At 46.8% G+C, this 18,131-nt stretch overlaps 1 protein-coding gene across 4 annotated transcripts; it reads right to left on the minus strand.

Moving 5' to 3' along the window:
• Positions 1–5,096: 5,096 nt before the first annotated feature.
• Positions 5,097–17,229, minus strand: SPP2 (secreted phosphoprotein 2). Of its 4 annotated transcripts, XM_032693875.1 has the most exons (8): positions 17,093–17,229; positions 16,874–16,998; positions 15,400–15,522; positions 13,863–13,973; positions 11,540–11,594; positions 10,934–11,035; positions 8,514–8,546; positions 5,098–5,502 (listed from the first exon to the last, which is right to left on the minus strand). In XM_032693875.1, exons 1-6 carry the CDS (start codon positions 17,139–17,141, stop codon positions 10,944–10,946), a joined length of 555 nt encoding a protein of 184 aa, XP_032549766.1. In that variant the 5' UTR covers positions 17,142–17,229; the 3' UTR covers positions 5,098–5,502; positions 8,514–8,546; positions 10,934–10,943. The 4 variants fall into 4 exon arrangements, with proteins under 4 accessions (XP_032549765.1, XP_032549766.1, XP_032549767.1 ...); XM_032693874.1 differs by lacking the exon at positions 8,514–8,546 and having other exon boundaries at positions 5,097–5,502; XM_032693876.1 differs by lacking the exon at positions 8,514–8,546 and having other exon boundaries at positions 5,098–5,388.
• Positions 17,230–18,131: the final 902 nt, after the last annotated feature.

Below are 18,131 nucleotides of genomic sequence, written 5' to 3' on the forward strand. Positions count from 1 at the left end.
AATAAACAAAATGAATAGTAGTTTTAAAAAAGATACAGTCATATATTCACGGCAGAAAACCAAGGCCTAATATTTCAGCTCCAAGCTTTTGTTCCATCTCTTTCAGTGAAGGAACTAAAATCTGTGATGCTCTTCAAACAGCAGCAGCAAGCCAACCATTCCCTTCTGGTCTTTCCCAGACACCCCCACTGCAGTAGGTGTATTTGCAGGCTTTGTCACGTGGGATTTTTGGACAAAAAGCTGTGTTTTGGTTCACTGAACACATTGCAGATGCACAGATCTGCTACTCCAGCCCTTTGAAAAGGGGGATCTTTCTCGATGCACAAACCTCATCTATTTGAGTCCTTTTCTCTGCTGGGAAACATGGTGTGGAGCCTGCTCCTAAAAATTAACCAGCAAGATCAGTGAATCCTTTGAAAGCTCTTAAGAGCTCAAGAAGCTGAAAAAAATACCATGGATGAGTGTTTATTTCCGTTCCTTCCAAGTTTGCAATTAATACAACAACAGGTTTTAACCAGCTCAGAAAACCAAACAAGTCAAAGGCTCTTGCAATCAGTTCTACCATTTCTTATTGTCAGTGCTTCTTCCCCTCAAAATACCTTGCAAGACCATTCCACTAAATAGGAAAGGTCTTAAAATATTCCTTAGCAGCCTCTGCATCAGAGACTATCTCAGGGTTTTCTGTTTGTGGTGGTTTTTTTTTTATCCTCTCTATCTACTTCCAAAATACCTGGAAAACCTGCTTAATGGAGATTCCTCACTGTTGAACAAGACTGCCTTCAGTATTCAAACACAAAAGGAAATTAAAGACCTTTAAAACATGAAAAGGTGATTGGGCTTTTGTTGCCCCATTATTAAGTTGGCAGTTGGACTCATGATTTTAAAGGTGGTTTACAACCTAAAAGCTTCAATGAGTCTATCCCAGTAACCCTCAGGTGTCATTGAGGCCCTAGGTTTAAATGTTTCTGACCCTATTCTTCTGCACAGGACCTCTTGTTGATGAGGTTATTCTTTTGCCTATTTAAATCCACAGCCCTCTCTTTGGGATGCTGATTTTTTCCCCTCCCTTATTTATCCCAGATGAGGAGGCTCAGCCAACACCATCACCTTCCCACTGCTCAGAAAAAGGTTCTGCTGCCAAAAGCACAGAAGATTCTTTTTAAATTCTCATTAATCATGGCCTGTAATCCCTGGGATCCTGCCAGGCTCTGTGGTTTTCCTGGTGGTCTCCTCCTTCAACTCTCATAGATAAATTATGCCCTAAACTAGTTTGGTGCCTGGAGGCCAACACAAAATCCCAATCTCCTTCTTGGGCTGCTCCTCCCAGTTTAATCTCCCCCCGATTTAGTCTCAAACAAATATCTTGATCACTTCCAGGAGCTTTACTTTCTTGGAAGAGTTAAGATCTGTGTTTTAGGGCTCCCTTTCAGGGCTAGCACTGGTTTTCTAGCCCCAGACTCCCTGTTTGTCACAGAGAAAAAGCAATGCCCACGGACATGTCACGACCACCTTCTCAGAATCCTTCACCACATCATGATTGTCAAGTGCTGGTGCTCCATTTCCTACAGAGAGTCCCCCCCTCCTCCACGTCACGAGACAGGCACAAACTTGTCCTGGGAAAAAGGAGGGGAAAAAAAATCAGGATTTTAAAGACTGCAGAAAGTCTGAAAGGAGCCAACACAGTGGCAGCTGCGAATGTCAGACAGCAGCAAATTTCTTGCTGGTTGTGGAAGCATTAATTAGCACATCTAATTATTATGAACCATTAGGATGCCCTTGCTAATGTTAACCAGCTGCAGTGAATGAGCTGAGCTCCTGAATAAGAGGAGAGATGGGAGCAGGTAGAAAACTTCAACTCTAAAATTAAACCCTCTTCACAACCAGCATTTATTTCTCTACCTTTCCTCTTACCAAAGGCACTTTGCAGCCAAGGCAAAGGGTGGATGGAAAATTCGATTAAAATTTTATTTAAAGCCATTTTATCAAAAAGGGTTTGTCATGCGGGAGAGAGAAAACTCCACTGTCCCATAGAGTAAAAAGCAAAACTATTTTTGTGCCTGGAGCAGAATTTAAGCTCTGAGCTGCCATGGGCAAAACAAGCACTTTAACCTGGCCAGGATTTTTTGTCTCTCAGTCATTTCTCCTCTGCATCCCTTGCTCTCTTTACCATTTAAATACACAGATCCTCCTTGCCCAAAGGTCATTTTATCACACAGCAGGCCAGAAATCAGAAGGTAAAAAAAGAAATGGGAATAATTTGAGAGCTGAGCTCCTGCCTCCCCTTGCACTTGTTCAATTCTGACATCTAGTGGGCATCAGTGCAAAGCAGGAGCAGCGTGGCCAAGCTCACCAACAGCCTGAGCATTAGCTACTGATTTATTCTGCCGCAAAGGGTGTTCTCCACCCTCAGCACAGCTGTGTCTCCCTAAAACCCTCCCAAGTCTCCGTGTTAAATGTGCAGACGAACCACATGCTCAGTCAGAATGGGAAAACGCTCAGGTTCCGATCCCAACATCTCCCTGCTCTCTGAATCAGGACATGGGTTTGGCAATTAAGGCCTCTCTTTTGTTTTTGAGAGATCATCCAGGGGTCAGTCTGAATTAGCAACCTGAGAAGAGGTTGCTGACAGCAGAGCATGTGCCAAGAAATCTCCACGTTCCTCCAGGATGAGCAATAACCTGCTCTCTAACATGGGCGGGGCTCCATCCAGCTCATGATCTCTGCTCTTCGACAATTTTTTAGGCCAGTTTCATGTAGGACTAAACCCCCCCTTTATTGCTGGGAGTTCTACTCATTCCCAGCTGGTCCACATGAACTGAATTTGCTACAGGGCTACCAAGGCACCAGTACCAAACCTGTGGTGGCACAAACCACATCGGTGCCCAGCAAGGGTCAGAGAATCACAAACTGGTTTGGACTGGAAGGGACCTTAAAGCTCATAATTTTCCACCCCTCTGCCATGGGCAGAGACACCTTCCACTATCCCAGGTTGTTCCAAGCCACGTCCAGCCTGGCCTTGGACACTTCCAGGGATGGGCTGTCCATCTGTGGTACGATGCCAACAAGAGGGTCTGGGAAATGAGATGCCATGACACCCTGGAGCCCAAATCCCACTGTGCTTCCACAAGTCTTGGCTGAAGGGCATGAAGGGAACTGAACCTGTTTTTTTCTGCAGCATCACTGGATGGTGTTGTTCCTCATCAATCCCACATCATGGGAATTCCTGCCCAGACACTGTCAGCATAAAAAGTGTTGGGGTGTACAAAAAACCCCAGAGAAAAATGCAGAAAAAGGAGTGAGTCTGCCATGGATGCAGGTTTTACTACTTATCACAGAGAGTAAAAAGTCAGCAGTTTCCATCCTTCCCCATGGACACACTGCAGTGCTGGAGCTCTCCAGGACACACTGGCTGTGCAGGGGCCGGGGGTCCTGCCACTGCCCCTGCCACTGCAGGCGGCTGAAACTGCTCCTGCTCGTTCCCCAAATTATTACCCAAGTCCAAATCAACGTAAATCCTCCCCTTTTCTCTCATCCTATGCATTGAAGGGTGGCTATATTTCACCTTCTGCTGAGGCAACGCTCAAACTGCCACAAAGACACAGCAAGGCCAGGTCTAATCCCTCATAGCTTTGCTGTCTCCCTTCAGCCACCGCTCCTTTTTTGCTGCCTCAGAGTTTCTGAGCAACCTCAAAGTCTGCAGGAGGAGATTTCTGCTCTGCACATTCCTGCCAGGGCAAGCAGCATCTCGAAGGGTGCCCGCGGGGGGGGGGGGGGGGAAGAACTCCCTCCCTGTCCCTGCTGCTGCATAAATCTCCACTCCCCGAGCAAAATCCGACAACAAAACGCGTGATCTGCTCACGCAGACCCGAGTCTCAGCCGGGGGAGCTGGAAGGGAACATCCATAGCAACTGTCATTGGTATGCTGGAGCATCAAGTGCTTGAGTCAGCGATTTGAGACCAGGAAAACTCGACAAAGGAAATATTACTCCCTGCTGCCAGATAAACATCTGCACAGCAGATGCCACATCAGCTTCTAGGTGTGAAGGCATTTGCATACGTGCAGCAAGGAGCAGAATTCATTTTGCTGGGGAAAAAATAAAGGGTTTTCTTTGCCTTTTTTTTTTTTTTTTGGTAGAGAAATGCATGTTTGATTCTCATGTATCAGCAATATATAGAATCATGGAGTATCCAGAGTTGGAAGGGACCCACAAGGGTTACTGAGTCCAACTCCTGGCCCCGCATCACTGCTTTTAGGCCAAGAGAACTGTCTGTTGGGAACTGGGAAAAGCAAGAGTGAAACAGGGAGGAGTAGAAACCCAGCTGAAGTTGGTTCATGTGTCAATCCACCTTATCCTTCCCAGGAGACAAAGACAGGTCTGCGGGGAACAGCCAAGGAGGTTTTTCTGCTCACTTTCCACTAGATCAGGTTGCTCCAAGCCCCATCCAAGCTGGCCTTGAAGGGCTGATTGTTCCCAGTTCTGTTGAGCCAAGCCAAGCGAAAGCACCCTGGAAAGGGAAAACATCCCTTCCTCTGTTGGACCTCTGCACCTTATCAGCACCTTTCACCTCCTTCTGCTCCCAGCTGCTGCTACAGGTGATCATCGAGGGCTCTGACTATGTATCTTTATGCTTTGGCGATAGAAATTCCTACAAATCAGGTCACCTTGCAGCAATGAGCAGGGAAAATTAACTGAGAGCCAAAGTGGGTGGGAGAGCTGCTTCAGACAGAAAAATCAGTTGATTTTGACAATGGCATAACTGATAAAGCATTAAAAAACTCAACAAGAACCCCCCCAGACTGCGCAGTAAACTTTCCCCTCACAAAGAGCTGCAGGGCGGGTTCTGTGCATGGAGTGGAGGGAAAGGGACAAGACTGCTAAGACATGTTTCCCGGGAGAGGAATATACCAGAGGTCTGTTCTAACCTGGCCTCCTTCCAAAAGCCACTAGTACCTGGCAATCACCGTCATCAGCGTCCCTCAGCTCCCCTCATTAGCGGCCAAGTACCCATTAAAGACAGATTGCTGGTGGGCTACAACTCAAGCCTTTGGTTTTGCAGCAAGACACCTTTTCCACAGCTGCTGCACCCTGGAGAAAATGGAATTGAGTGAGTTTATTGGTTTGAATAATCAATAATTAGCTGAGGCTATTACAGAAAATTACAACCAACCAGAGAGAAACTAGAACAAACAGGTGGAATAACGAGCTTTTAATAGCATCATTATGGGATGGTACAAATATCCTCCACACGGTTACACTCGGTGTCTGAGAGTCCTCCTAGGGAGATCCCACACATCAGGAGGGGCTCTCGATGGACAAGTGTGTATTTGGCATCTCATGAGCTCATCCAATTGCCATCACAGCAGAAACTGAGTTTGAGAAAAGACTTCTTTTCATTGCAGAATAGTTTTTCACAAAAAAAAAAAAAAAAAAAAAGGACAAAGCATCAGGTTCTTTCTTCCCATGTTGGATCTTTTAATCTCGATTCTTCGCATTCTCCAATCTAATTTGAAAAACAGTGAGAAAGGAGAAATATCAGAGCTGAGAATGTCTCATACTTCACAGAACCAACCAAACACCCATAGCCTTGGAAAAAGGGTATTCAGCTTCACCAAGTTGCTTGTTAACTTGCTTAACGTCAGAGTCCCACCATGTGGAATCTGCAGAAAGAAACCTGCATACGCAAAACATATGTGCACAAATGTCATGGCAATGGCTAATTAGAGTAAAAAAAGAGAGAAAAAAAAAAGAAGCAGATTGTTAGAAAAATTAACGGCAGGGAAATAAGTACACAAATCAACACATATTGTCAAGGCTCAAAAGCAGAGATGGTTGAGGCTTGGAGCTGATGTAGGGTCTGCTCTGAGATGGATCTGAATTAAAAGCTTCAATATGCAGAAGAAATTGAAGACGTGTTTTTCAGAGGGAACATGTGACTGTTTCTCCAGCATTCTGTAGCCTACACTGTGTCTTCAGCAAGTTGGTCACCATGGCAACCTGAAATTTTTCAGTAAGACAATTTTCTTGGTAAAATTTGAGGGATAGATTTGGGTCAGAAAGGAATGTCCGCACATGTGGAAGTGATGAAATAGAGTGACCCTCTGAGAGCACCTGGGTCCTACCCAGCCCTGGAGAAGGGGGTGCAGGCCTAAGGACCAGGAGCAGCCACTACACTCACCACTGGGGACCAAGTGACAGGAGAAGACACAGGAACCAGTGGGAACATGGGAAATTCCAGCTCAGTTTAAGGAAAAAAACCTTCCCCCAAGAGTGCTGCTCCCTAGAGCCCAAAGAGGATCTACATCCCAGGGTATCCAAACCTGAGCCACACAGCCTCAGGAACCTGGCCTTGCTTTGAGGGGTCCTTCCCCACCTGCCTGATCCTTTGACAGGCTTGTTTCTAGTGCTTCCAAAATCCAACCCTGAGCACCAGTTTGAGGGCAGCCGAGAGCCCTTTCTGCTCCTCCAGCGAGGGAGGTCCCGTTGGTTTTCTCCAGGAATTTGATTAAGGGGCTTGTGAAGCCTAAGGGATCAACCAAGCTCTGCATCCTCCAGGAGCAGGGACAATTTCCTCCACACAGATGTGGGTCTAATCCTTCAAAACAGATCAAGAAGAGGTGGACAAAGGGCGAGACAAAAATTGCTGCTGCTCAGAGTAGCAACAGGAGATTGTCACAGCAATTCCCTTCTCTGCCAGAACAGCTCTGACCTCTGCCAGGAAAGGTCCTGCCTGGCTCTGTTTCAATCCCAGTCCTTTCCCTGCGAGCAGATGAAAGCTTGCTGTCCTCCCTGCCACGGCATATCACAGCTGCCAGGTGCCACCAAGGGCTCAGCCATCACAGACAGGCTCTGTGGCAGGAGGGATGAAACAGCAGCCTGTCATTCCCCACGCTCTCACTCCCAAAGCTCCCAAAGCTCCGACACGGAGCTCACGCGCTCTGCAACAGATCCCACTCGCCAGGGATTTTCCTTCCCTCTGGTGCTTCACTTTATGTTTTTTTTTTTTTTTCTTTCCCCAGAAAGCAATAAGCTGCTTTTTGAGAACTGTAGAAGGTGGGTGGGTGAATGAGAGAGGAAAAAAAAACAGAGACACGGGGATATGAAAGCGCAACTAAAATCAAGCCGCTCCTTAATGAGGACACTGGGGATTAAAGCTCATTTTCCCGTGCCCCAGGAGGGCTTTGCACCCTGCTCTGGTATTATATCAATAGAAGACAGATAAACAAGCATCCATTTCACTCTGAAGGTCAGATCCTGGATTTCTTGGTACGGAAAGAGGCCCAATGCTGCCAGTTACTCTTCCATTGAAAAAAACCCCACAACCAAACCTTAATATTCAAGGGTGCCACTCTTCTGGCATCTGCAAGGCTGTTAATCAGCTGCTAATAACCACCATATTCCTGCCAGCAGCAAGGTGTGCCAGGTAAGAGAGAGTAATTGTAAGGAAAATAGAGAAAACTCGAGGAGGAAATCACAGCCTTGATGCTGGAGGGATTTGATTTTCTGCTAAAAAATGCTTTCCTTGTGTGATCAATGAGTAAGAGAATATCAGCATTCACCATATACGTGCATACTGCAAAGGCAACTTGCTGCTTTATTTTCCTGTTCAAGGCCATGAAGCATTGCTGATGAGATTCCAGATAAAAGCCACAGGTCAGGCTTCCCCCTGTGCAGAAAAACTTCCTTAGGCAGGTGGTTTTGGAACTGCAGAGCATTGGGATCCATTTACTTTCTGGGCTTTGAGGTGTTTGACGATTTTGAGCTATTTTTAGGCTCCTCTTTGCAATTCAGAGCCACAAACATCATTAAGCAGATTCCAGCTTAAGAGAACCCCAAATTCCTTGTCCTGTGCAGACTCAAAAAAGCCTCTCATATTATTTGTATGCTAGACAGCATCTTTTCCAAGCACATTCCCCAGGAGTTCAGCAGCATCACTAACATGCCCTTTGGTGCTCCCACAGGCTCTGAACATCCCTGGCCAAGCTCACTGATGACCTCAACCCTTGTTGCAGGTTGTCCACAGGTGATCAGCTCTTGTACTGAGGAGCAGCTTCCCCTCCTCCTGTCGCTCCCTCACGTGCCTTTTGTTGGAAAGGCTGGCCCACAGCATGCAGTGGGAATTTTAGATCTCTCCAGTTCTGGAGATACGCTAGGAAATAAATCCAGAAGATCTGATTAGGACCTGTCACTGAAATAAGCTCATTAATCATTGATGGATTTTTCATATGCAGTTTCTAACTCCTGCAGGCCCCAGCAGACCAGTGAGTTTGACAGCTGCAGACTTGAAAAAGTTCTTTATGTAACAATGGCACTGATTTCCCCCCCTCTTGAATATTTAGCACATTCTAATAAACAAAAGAAGCTACAAAGCACCAGTGAGATCATTTAGCCCAGCTTCTTGCACAGAGTTCCAGGCACAGAATTCCCCTGAAATAACTCCTCTAGCCAAAAAGATGAGAAGATCTGGTTCAGAAAACCTAAAATCCAGCATGAAAAACTCTGTCAGCCACTTGCCTGAATAATTTTTGCAGCAGCCAGTTATCCATCCTGTTTTGCAAAAAAAAAGGAATCACATGTCATTTCTCACCTGAACTTGTCTAGCTTTGCCTGTCAGCACCAGGCTCTTTGAGGAAGAGATGAAAGTCTTCTATTATTAAATTACTATTTCCCCAGCCTCCCCCAAAATATTCTCAGCTAAGCTAAGCCAGCTGAGCTGCTGCCATTTCAAAACTCTCGTTTCCCATGCCCCACCAAACACTGCCATCCCAGTATGGCTTGTAATAATTCCAGCCAGGATCACACAGGTGCCAAAACCCGGGGAAAACAGGCAGGAATAACTTTTCCTGGCCTCGAACACATTAAATCATTTGGGGCTGTGTGGCTCCACATTAAACCCAGGGGTGAAACCCTCTCATTCTGGAAACAACTCAAATCAAGAAGACCTTTCTCCACACTTTATAGCTAAAAAGTCAAACTGATAAAAAAAAGAGAAACAGGGAGCTTTGAGGGGTTTTGATATTCTCTCCCAATCTCATGGGGTATCTGCCTCTGAGATGTCCAAAATCCAGGAGGACACTGGGATGAAACACAGCTCCACAAATGACACTTGCAACCCATCTTCAAGAGCAAGCAGAAAGTATTAAATTTCAAGCTGCTCAGGATTTCAAGAACCATACATTTCTCCCCATTTTTTTCACTTTCTCTTTCAAGAAGATTTTGCAGATTGCTTTTGGCTTGGAGATTTCTTAGACATTAGGTACAGGAACACAAAGCATTTGTGTTAAAGCTTAATGGGCATAGCTCTTCCTGAGAGCCAAAGGATTAAAGATACCTGGCACTTCCCAAATGCAAAGGAAAATTAGGATTCCTATAGAAGACAGGAAGTGATTAAAACAGCCTATTGGCTTTAGTGGCTCATGGATAAACTAAAACAGCACATGGATTTAATGAAATCATTTTTACAAACAGAGTGGAGTGCCTGGGTTTTCCTTTCATATCTTGTTTCCAGAAGAGCAGGGGGGTTGTCTCCTTCAGCACAGGGAGGTTTACCACAGATATGCTTATGCGTAACATGTGTTAGGTTTTGGTGAGTCATCGGTGTTAAATTCTGTTTAAAACTGGCTCCAGTGCAGGAGCCTTGAGCTGAGCTCAGTTCTGGCCCTCTCCAGGGACAGACACCTGCTAATGACATGTGCCCCAGTGAGTGCTTGAAGCCTTTTTAATCACAGACACAGCACTACCTTCCTTTCCCAACTGCTTTAAACCTGTTTAACATGCCGAAGAACGAGCTCATTCTGTGTTGCCAAAACTCTTTCAAAGCATTCCCCTTTAGATTAAATCCCTAAAATGGCAGGTAAGACAGCAGCAGCAATTAGAGTTGCTCCCACTCAGAGCCTTAGAAGCAGGTCAGTAAAGGTGGATTGTGTAGGATAGGCCTTGCCAGCTCCAATAAATCATGGGTGTCTTTCATTATCATTCCCATTAATTAGGCTCCAAACATCTCCTTCACAGATTATCTGCAACAAATGCTTTTCCTGGGCAAACAGCACTGTGGTTCTCCCAGATCCATTACACCACAGTCAGTTTTTGTTTCATAAGCCATGTGTCAAGGTTTTTTGGGATAAGGTCCAAAGAATCCATGAAACATCAGGCAGAAGCATGTGTCTGCCAATAAAGAGACACAGAATCATAGAAGAATTGCTAAGGTTGGAAAAGATCATCAAGGCCCAGCATCACCACCTTGTTCACCACTAAACCATGTCCTCAGGTGCCACATCCACAGGTTTTTTGAACCCTTCCAGGATGGTGACTCCTCGAATGCCCTGGGCAGTCTGTTCCAAAGCTTTACAACCCTTTTGGTGAATTTTATTTCCCCTAACATCCCATATAAACCTCTCCTGGTACAGCTGGAGGCCGTTCCCTCTCCTCCTGTCCCTTGTTCCCTGGGAGTAGAGCCTGAACCCCCCCCCAGCTCTCCCCTCCTGTCAGGGAGTTGCAGAGCCAGAAGGTCCCCCCTGAGCCTCCTTTTCTCCAGGCTGAGCCCCCCCAGCTCCCTCAGCCCCTCCTGCTGCTCCAGCCCCTTCCCAGCTCTGTTCCCTTCCCTGGATGTGCTCCAGCCCCTCAGTGTCCTTGGAGTGAGGCAAATGAAGGCAAAAAGTCTTGAACCCTGTGTCAAACTCGCACTCAGCAGATTGATTTTCTTGCACCCTGTTGGTACTACTGCACCCCAGCACACTCATGGGAGTATGTGGGATGGCCATATACATATATGGAACTCAAAAGTGAGTGATGGCCATGAGATCTGTAGCTGGGATGTCTTCTGAGCAGTGAAGGAACAAGAGCTCCTTCCTCCTGAGCAGTCACTTCCCCACCCTGCCCCAAAAACTGCAGACCTAGGGTGTATATATAAATGCTCCACTTGGAACTGTACTCACCCAAACCAGATTATTCCATCTTGTGAGAGCTGAGTCTGTGCCAATCCCCATGGCTGCCACCTCTTCCCCTCGAAGGCAAGGCTTCAGGAGCAAAGACATCCTCTAAAAAGGAACATGGTGACATACATGAGCATTAGACGCTTTCAAACGTGTTCATTGTTGCCCAGAGCTGTGGCTGCCCAAGAAAGTGTCCAAGGCCAGGTTGGACAGGGCTTGGAGAAACCTGGGCTAGTGGAAGGTGTCCCTGCCCATGCAGGGGGTGGAGTGACATGGGCTTTAAGATCCTTTCCAACCCAAACCATTCTGGGATTCTAAAATAAATAATATTCAGCATTCAGCATGACATTGGGGCACCCTCGAGGCTGCACACAAGTCCTGGTTATGAGAGCACAAATCTGGCAATCCAGATAATGTGTAAACCTCAGCATGGCCCCGCTTGGCAGCAAAATGCCCTCCTTGTATCCTCAGCAAAGGAAAAAACAGCTGCCCACGACCTAAGCAAACTGCTGATCTTCCACATTGTCTTCTCCCTCAGACAGATGACCTTGAGATGTTACAAAAGGCAAACACAGGCCAAGGCAGTCCATCATGGCAGGGCTGTCTTACCTTCCCTGCGAGCGCTGCCTCCCCGGCTGGGGGTCATTTTCGGCACATACATCATCTGTAAATTAAAGACATTTCTTTGAAAAGCTCATCTGTCCACAAGTCCACCTCTCCCTTTCCTCAGGCACTGGGTGATCACTAAAGTAATTCCAAACCTCATCATTAATATTGCTGAGAACAAGTATTGCTGATAGTCCTGCGAAGTAGTGGCGTTGCTAAGGAAGTTCGTGGTTGCAGGGAGGCTCTCAGATCCAAATCCTTCGTGCCTCAAACCTTACCTCACCTCCCTGCAGTGCAGACACAGCCAGGAGAGCAGAGCCTGCAGAGCTCCTACTCTGTTGCAGCCCCAGGGGGAACCCCCTGGACATATTTATCCGAAGTTGTCTTTTTAAAAGCCTTGTTTTACTGGTCTCTAACCAAGTAAGGAGATCCCACTGGTCGCGATCACTTGGCTTGTTCAGCCTGGAGGAGACTGAGCTCAGCCCTCATCGGGGTCTGAGCTTCCACCTGTGGGGCAGCTCCAGTCTCTGCTCTGTGTGACCACTGACAGGACCTGAGGGAATAGCTGGAGCTGTGCCAGGAGAGATTTAGGCTGGATCCCAGGAAAAGGTTATTCCCCCATAGGTGGTTGGGTACTGAACAGGCCCCCCCGGGCAGTGGGCACAGCACCAAGGCTGCCAGAGCTCCAGAAATGTTTGGACAACGCCCTCAGGGACAGGGTGGGATTGTTGGGGTGTCCCATGCAGGGCCAGGAGGGGGACTTGGTGATCTCTGTGGGTTCCCTCCAGCTCAGGAGATCCTGTGATCCCAGCCTCAGTCAATCACAATTCTTTCTCCCCAAATACCACCACAGCTACACTGACACCATCTCAGCCAGGCTGAGGTCCCTTGAGCTGAGTTACAGCCCTCGAGCAAGAGCTACAGTGCACTTGCTGCAGCCCTCTGCAGAGGGAAACACTTTCCTTTTCAAGTGCAATAATTCCCTTTGGCATTTATTCCTTATTAACATTGCAGGAAATACATTCCCCAGCAGGACTAGTGGCAGCAGCACTGAATTTTAAGTGATGGTTAAGGAAGACTTGCAGGAAGATGTCTGCTGGTAAAAACAAGTGTTTGTGCTGAGTGCCCTATTAAACAACAGTTATGTCAACCCACAGAGGACTGACTGAACATCCAGTGCTGTGTTCCACATTTCAGGGTTTCACATGCAGCCTTTCTGCTCTGCAAATCAAGACGTCCTGTGGTGCAGCCACTAGCTAGCTCTGAATAGAGATTTTGAGAAAAAAAAGAATAAATGACAAGCTAATTTGGCAATTCAAGCCAAGTGAAGGTGACACAGAATCCTATTTGTTTACAAGGCAGCTGGAGAGGGACTTTTCACAAGGGTTTGTAATGTTCACAAGGGCTTGTAGTGACAGGACAAGGGAGAATGGCTTCCCACTGCCAGGGGGCAGGGTTGGATGGGATATTGGGAAGGAATTCTTTCCTGGGAGGGTGGGGAGGTCCTGGCACAGGTTGCCCAGAGAAGCTGTGGCTGCCCCATCCCAGGAAGTGACCAAAGCCAGGTTGGAGGGGCTTGGAGCAACCTGGGATAATGGGAGATGTCCCTGCCCATGGCAGGGGGTGGGACTGGATGGGCTTTCAGATCCCTTCCAACCCAAACCACTCTGTGGTTCTACGATTCAAATTATTAATTTAGTCCCTTACACTTTACAGAATTAAAAACTTTCCGCGTGCTTCCTTGAGAAACTTTCTTCCCTCAAGCACAACACCCAGTGTAGAGCTGTGTTCAAAGTGCAGGCACCCAGGTTCAGGTGTCAGTTCACAGATAAAGTGGACGCTGGCATGATTTGAAAACAGCCAGCAGGAATTCCCAGGTTTGGTCAGCATTTCATCACACCCTAAAAATCAAACGAGCTCAAAAAGGGAACACACAGATCTCAGCAGAGCAAACGTCCTTCAGTTGTGCTGTGATGACATGCTCAGCTGAGAGCTGGGTTTGGTGTCAGAGCCAGAGCCATCAGGATTTGTTTCTGTCCAAGACATGCTGATCACTGTTCTCCAGGCACATACTCAAGGAAGGAAGTGTTGGAGCTGGTGGGTGTGCCAGGCTACTGCAGAGATTCACACATTTAGCAGGGTCAAACCCCTCAGCTGATGGAAAGGGAAGTGTAACAGGACACAGCTGGATTTCAAACCACAGTCAGTTTTCTGATCAAGACCTCCAGTTTTGGAACTGCAGTTCACACACAGACTTCTCTTTAAAAGAGGATAAGAAGACTTTTCTCTCCCCCAGGCAGCCAAAAGCAGTTTTCCCTTTCCTTACCTCCTCGCTGCTCAGCGACTCAGAGCTGAACGTGCCACGGTGGCACCGCACGATGACACTGGAAATCTGCTCATCAGAGACTTCCACAACACTCCTGCAGGAAGCAGTTGGCTGTAACAGAATGGAGCAGAGCAAATCTCAGAGGGCAAACCTCCAGTACATGAGAGTTTCCTTGGGGGTGGGAACCTGTAGAAGGAGTTAGAAAACAAACTCCAAGAGAAAGAAACTCAGGCAAGATTATACAGGACTACACACAGGTTATTCCTCCACAACTACTTGTTGGCTGTACAAAGCCTTGAGCCTGCTTGAGGTAGGATAAAACCTCCACATCCTTTTCACTGCCCTGGCATCACCAAGCACAACAAACAGGGGCAGTGCAGGGCTATGCCAATGGCAGCTCCAGCTCTGAAAGTTAAATTACCTTTGTTTAAAGAAGTTGCCTCTGCAATTTGACAGAAACTCCAGCAAAACCTGCACTCGAGTTTGGAATACACACCCTCACACTATCTTTCACACTGTATTGCCCCAAGAGGAAAAGAGGGATGGTGTCTGTTTAGGATCCAAGGATAACACCATAGCAGCCAACCCTTGTATTTTCAAGGAAAACCAAGCAATAACCATCAGTTCTGTGTGGTGCCATCTACACACACACACCAGCTGCTTAGCTCACGAGTAGAGATGCTCAAAGGGACTCCACTCCTCTCTTTATGGGGTAAACTGCCTCCTGTGGGAGTAACACTACTCATAAGCTGAGAGGAAAGCCTTTGCACCTTGCTGATCACCTTTCCAGATCCCTGCTCTTCCCTAAAGACTGTGCCCAGGAAGGACAAGTAAGTTTGGCAGCCATTCCTAGAGGGAAAAGGGGTTAGAAGAGTTCAGCTTGGAGCAGCATAAAGGCAGAGATAATCTCTGTGGAAGATCTGTGCCAGCAGTTAGGATGCAAGCCCTCAGAAACTCTCAATGGGAGCTGTGATTTGGCCAAAATAACTGTGCACAAAGAAGTCCAGACTCAAAGGTGACATATTTCCACCAAAGCTGCTGATTTGAGAATCAAAACCAGAGCAAGAACTGCATCAAAAATCTGTTTATTTGAGGCTGAGAGTTGAAGAGCTGAAAGCCATTAGCAGAGAGAGGGAATCTGTACTGCATGGGAAGAGAAAGCTTTACCTGGCGCCCAGATGCATGATAGGCTCAAGCAGGTCAAACATCAGCTCTTCCACCATCTTATCTTAAAGAAGCCATTCCTTCTGGGATTTGGCCCCAGAACACACAGACACTTTTCCTACATGCTGCTCCAAGACACAAATCCTGTTTTCAGCTCCAAGTAGTCCCCGTATTCCCCCCTGTATTCCAGGCAAAAGACTTTCCCAGCACTGACCCTTCCCACCTAACACCCACTCCATGCTGTGGGTTGTATCTGTTTAGGCTTTCAGAAAGCCAGTCATTCCTCATTTTTCAGCACCAGTAGCATTCCCAACACATCCTGAGAGCATCCTGCAGGGAGGGGAGGGCTCCCATTCCTACCAGAGGCACTTACCACATAAGGCCCAGTTTTGAAGTCACAGGTGAAGGGGTCTCTCCCTGAAGCCTTCAAGCACGTGGTCTCACGGATGCTGAACTGCAGCTCTAGTCTGTAGGCATCACTGTTCCACATGTCAACCTGGTAAAAGGAAGATCAACACAACATTTAATTAGTGCTTGCCACTCTTCTGTGCTCACTGCATGGCAACCTTGCTTTGTTTTGTCAAGCAGAAGATGACCCGAGGGCATTAGGCATCAGTGCCCAATTTAGAGCGGGTTGCTGTGTGTGAGAAAGGCTTGTTTTATTGGTAACAGCAACATAAGACAGTTTTCCATGGGGATTTCACTTGAAACACCACTCATGGGGGTTGAATCCCACTTGAATCTCACTTCACTTGAGTCTTCCAGTCATTGCTGGATCCTGATACTGCTCAGAGTTGTGGGGACCTAAACTGTCAAAGGCAGATGAGCATAGCATTACCCCTGCATGTTACCCCTTCTTTTGTGAGAACCAGGGTGCCAAAAGCTCTGTTTTGGATATCTTGACTGCTGGGAGGTCTACTGGAAACACCTGGCTTGGAAAGTAAATCCCATGAGTGCAAGCAAGTGATTTAATGGAACTTATAGAGGCACTCCATGTCAGCTCAGGTGCCTCAATGGGCAGCATGCACACACCACCAAAAGATTTAGAGAGCTTGACTGCTTTTTGTTATATTTTTTTTCTCCTTCTCACAGTCTAATCAATGTTTTAGCTCAGATGAGAGACTAAAAAAAAAAACAAGCTCCCCTCCCCGCAAAAAAACCCAACTAACAACAGATCAGCATTGCTTTCAAATATTTGTTTGTTCTTTTCTCTAGACTATATAAATTCAGCAGTCATTTTGTCATTCGTTCTTGCAGAAGACTTGATACATGCCACCTACAGAAACAGTTCTGAGGGTGTTCAGGAGCATGGACATGCTAACTTTGAATTAAGAAGCTTAAAATCCTTAACTCAAGGTATCCAATACAATTCTTAGCACCACAAATTAAAACAGATAGAGGTTTCCTGCCTGCATTTAGACTGCAGCACATTTAAACTACAATTGGTGGTTTAGACAGGTGACAAATACAGATTGGAGAAAGAATGTGTGGTGGCATTTAATCAGCTGAGACCTTGAGATGAACCAGGTTGCTTGATGCCCAAAGCAAAGTGGTTAGCTGGAGGTATTTAAAAACAGCACTTTTGAACAAAATCCTACAAGACATCCTTCAAAGATTTCTGTTCTAAAGGCGAAAAACCTGAACTCCTAAAGTATTTTTAATTACAAACCAACATACAAAGGATTTTTGTGTTCCTAAAGCCATGATTCCAGATAATGCCCCAAGCCCACCCTCTTCCAAGCAGTGAATTCCAACGAAATCTGGGTTTCCAGAGCTGGGTGGAAAAGGGTTTTGCATCCCAGCAAAGCAAGTTTCAGGTAAAGGATCCCCGTTGTCTGTGCACTTACTCCGGTGACGTGGCTCCTGACAACACCATACAGGTTCCTCCCCCAGGACTGGGAATTGATCCGTGCAATGGAAGCATTGAGAGCCTCTTCCACGACAGGGAGTTCATAGTCATAGGCTGGAAACCCTGAGAGGGAAGCACAGCTCCATTAGGAGTTCGTTGTGGACTTGGATTTTCTCCCCAAGACCACCTTAAGGAAGAGGATGTGGCTCCAACTTACCAGAGCATGAGAAAACGCACAGTGTGAGGAGGAAAATTAGGACCCTCATGATGTGTCCCTCAAAATTCTCCAGTCTTTTCCCTTTCTAAGTAAGGATTTCCAGTGTATATTCCTGTCTTTATATAAATGCAGCCTTGATCCCACGCCTGACCTCCCCATGCCCAAGCCCTGCTACAAACATTGCACTTTAAACAGAATTGATCCCAGGATAAATATTTGCTGTCAGCTTTTCTCCCTTTAGCAGTAGCTCTCTGATAAGGGATGGGCTGCAGTGCCTTTTTCCCAGGACTGAATTCCCAATAGGAGAATTCAGGGAGCACTGAATTCCCAATATCTCCATAGCCAAACACAGAATATAGTTATTCTGTTCACTTTTAACCATTAGTTTTCCATGGGATGAGACAACTCTTTCCTTAGCACTGGACCCAGCACCTTCATCAGGTTGGACATCAGGAGGAATTTCTCCATGGAAAGGGTGGTCAGGCCTTTGAAGGAGCTGCCCAGAGAGGTGGTGGAGTCTCCACCCCTGGAGGTGTCCCAGGAAGGACTGGCCGTGGCACTCAGTGCTCTGGGCTGGGGGACAAGGTGGGGGTCAGGCACAGGGGGGACTCCATGGGCTGGGAGGGCTTTTCCAACCTCAGTGATTGTGGAATTCTAATCAGTGTCTAATCCCTTTGGCACTGCAGGTCTGATGGACACAACCTCACCTTCCACAGCTCCTACTGGTGTTGCTGGAAGTGGACTTTGAGAGTGAAGCAACAAAAAGCACAAGTTACAGCAAACAAAACCTCAGTTACACACCCCTGATGGGCATTCTGGAACACCACGGCCTGAAGCAGGACCTCAGAGGCCTCACTGCGTTACCTGGAGCCTTTGAAACTTTAAATATTTAGATTTCCTGTGCCTGCCAGGTCAGCAGGAACAGCTCTTACAGGGCCACTGGCACAACGCAGTAGCTGATGCAAGGCAAATATTACCTCCAGCCCCAAAGATTGGTACCTGAAAAGCCACAGAGCTATGTCTATTTTAAAATGTAGTC

Source organism: Chiroxiphia lanceolata, chromosome 7, assembly GCF_009829145.1.
Source record: "Chiroxiphia lanceolata isolate bChiLan1 chromosome 7, bChiLan1.pri, whole genome shotgun sequence".
Lineage (NCBI taxonomy): Eukaryota > Metazoa > Chordata > Aves > Passeriformes > Pipridae > Chiroxiphia > Chiroxiphia lanceolata.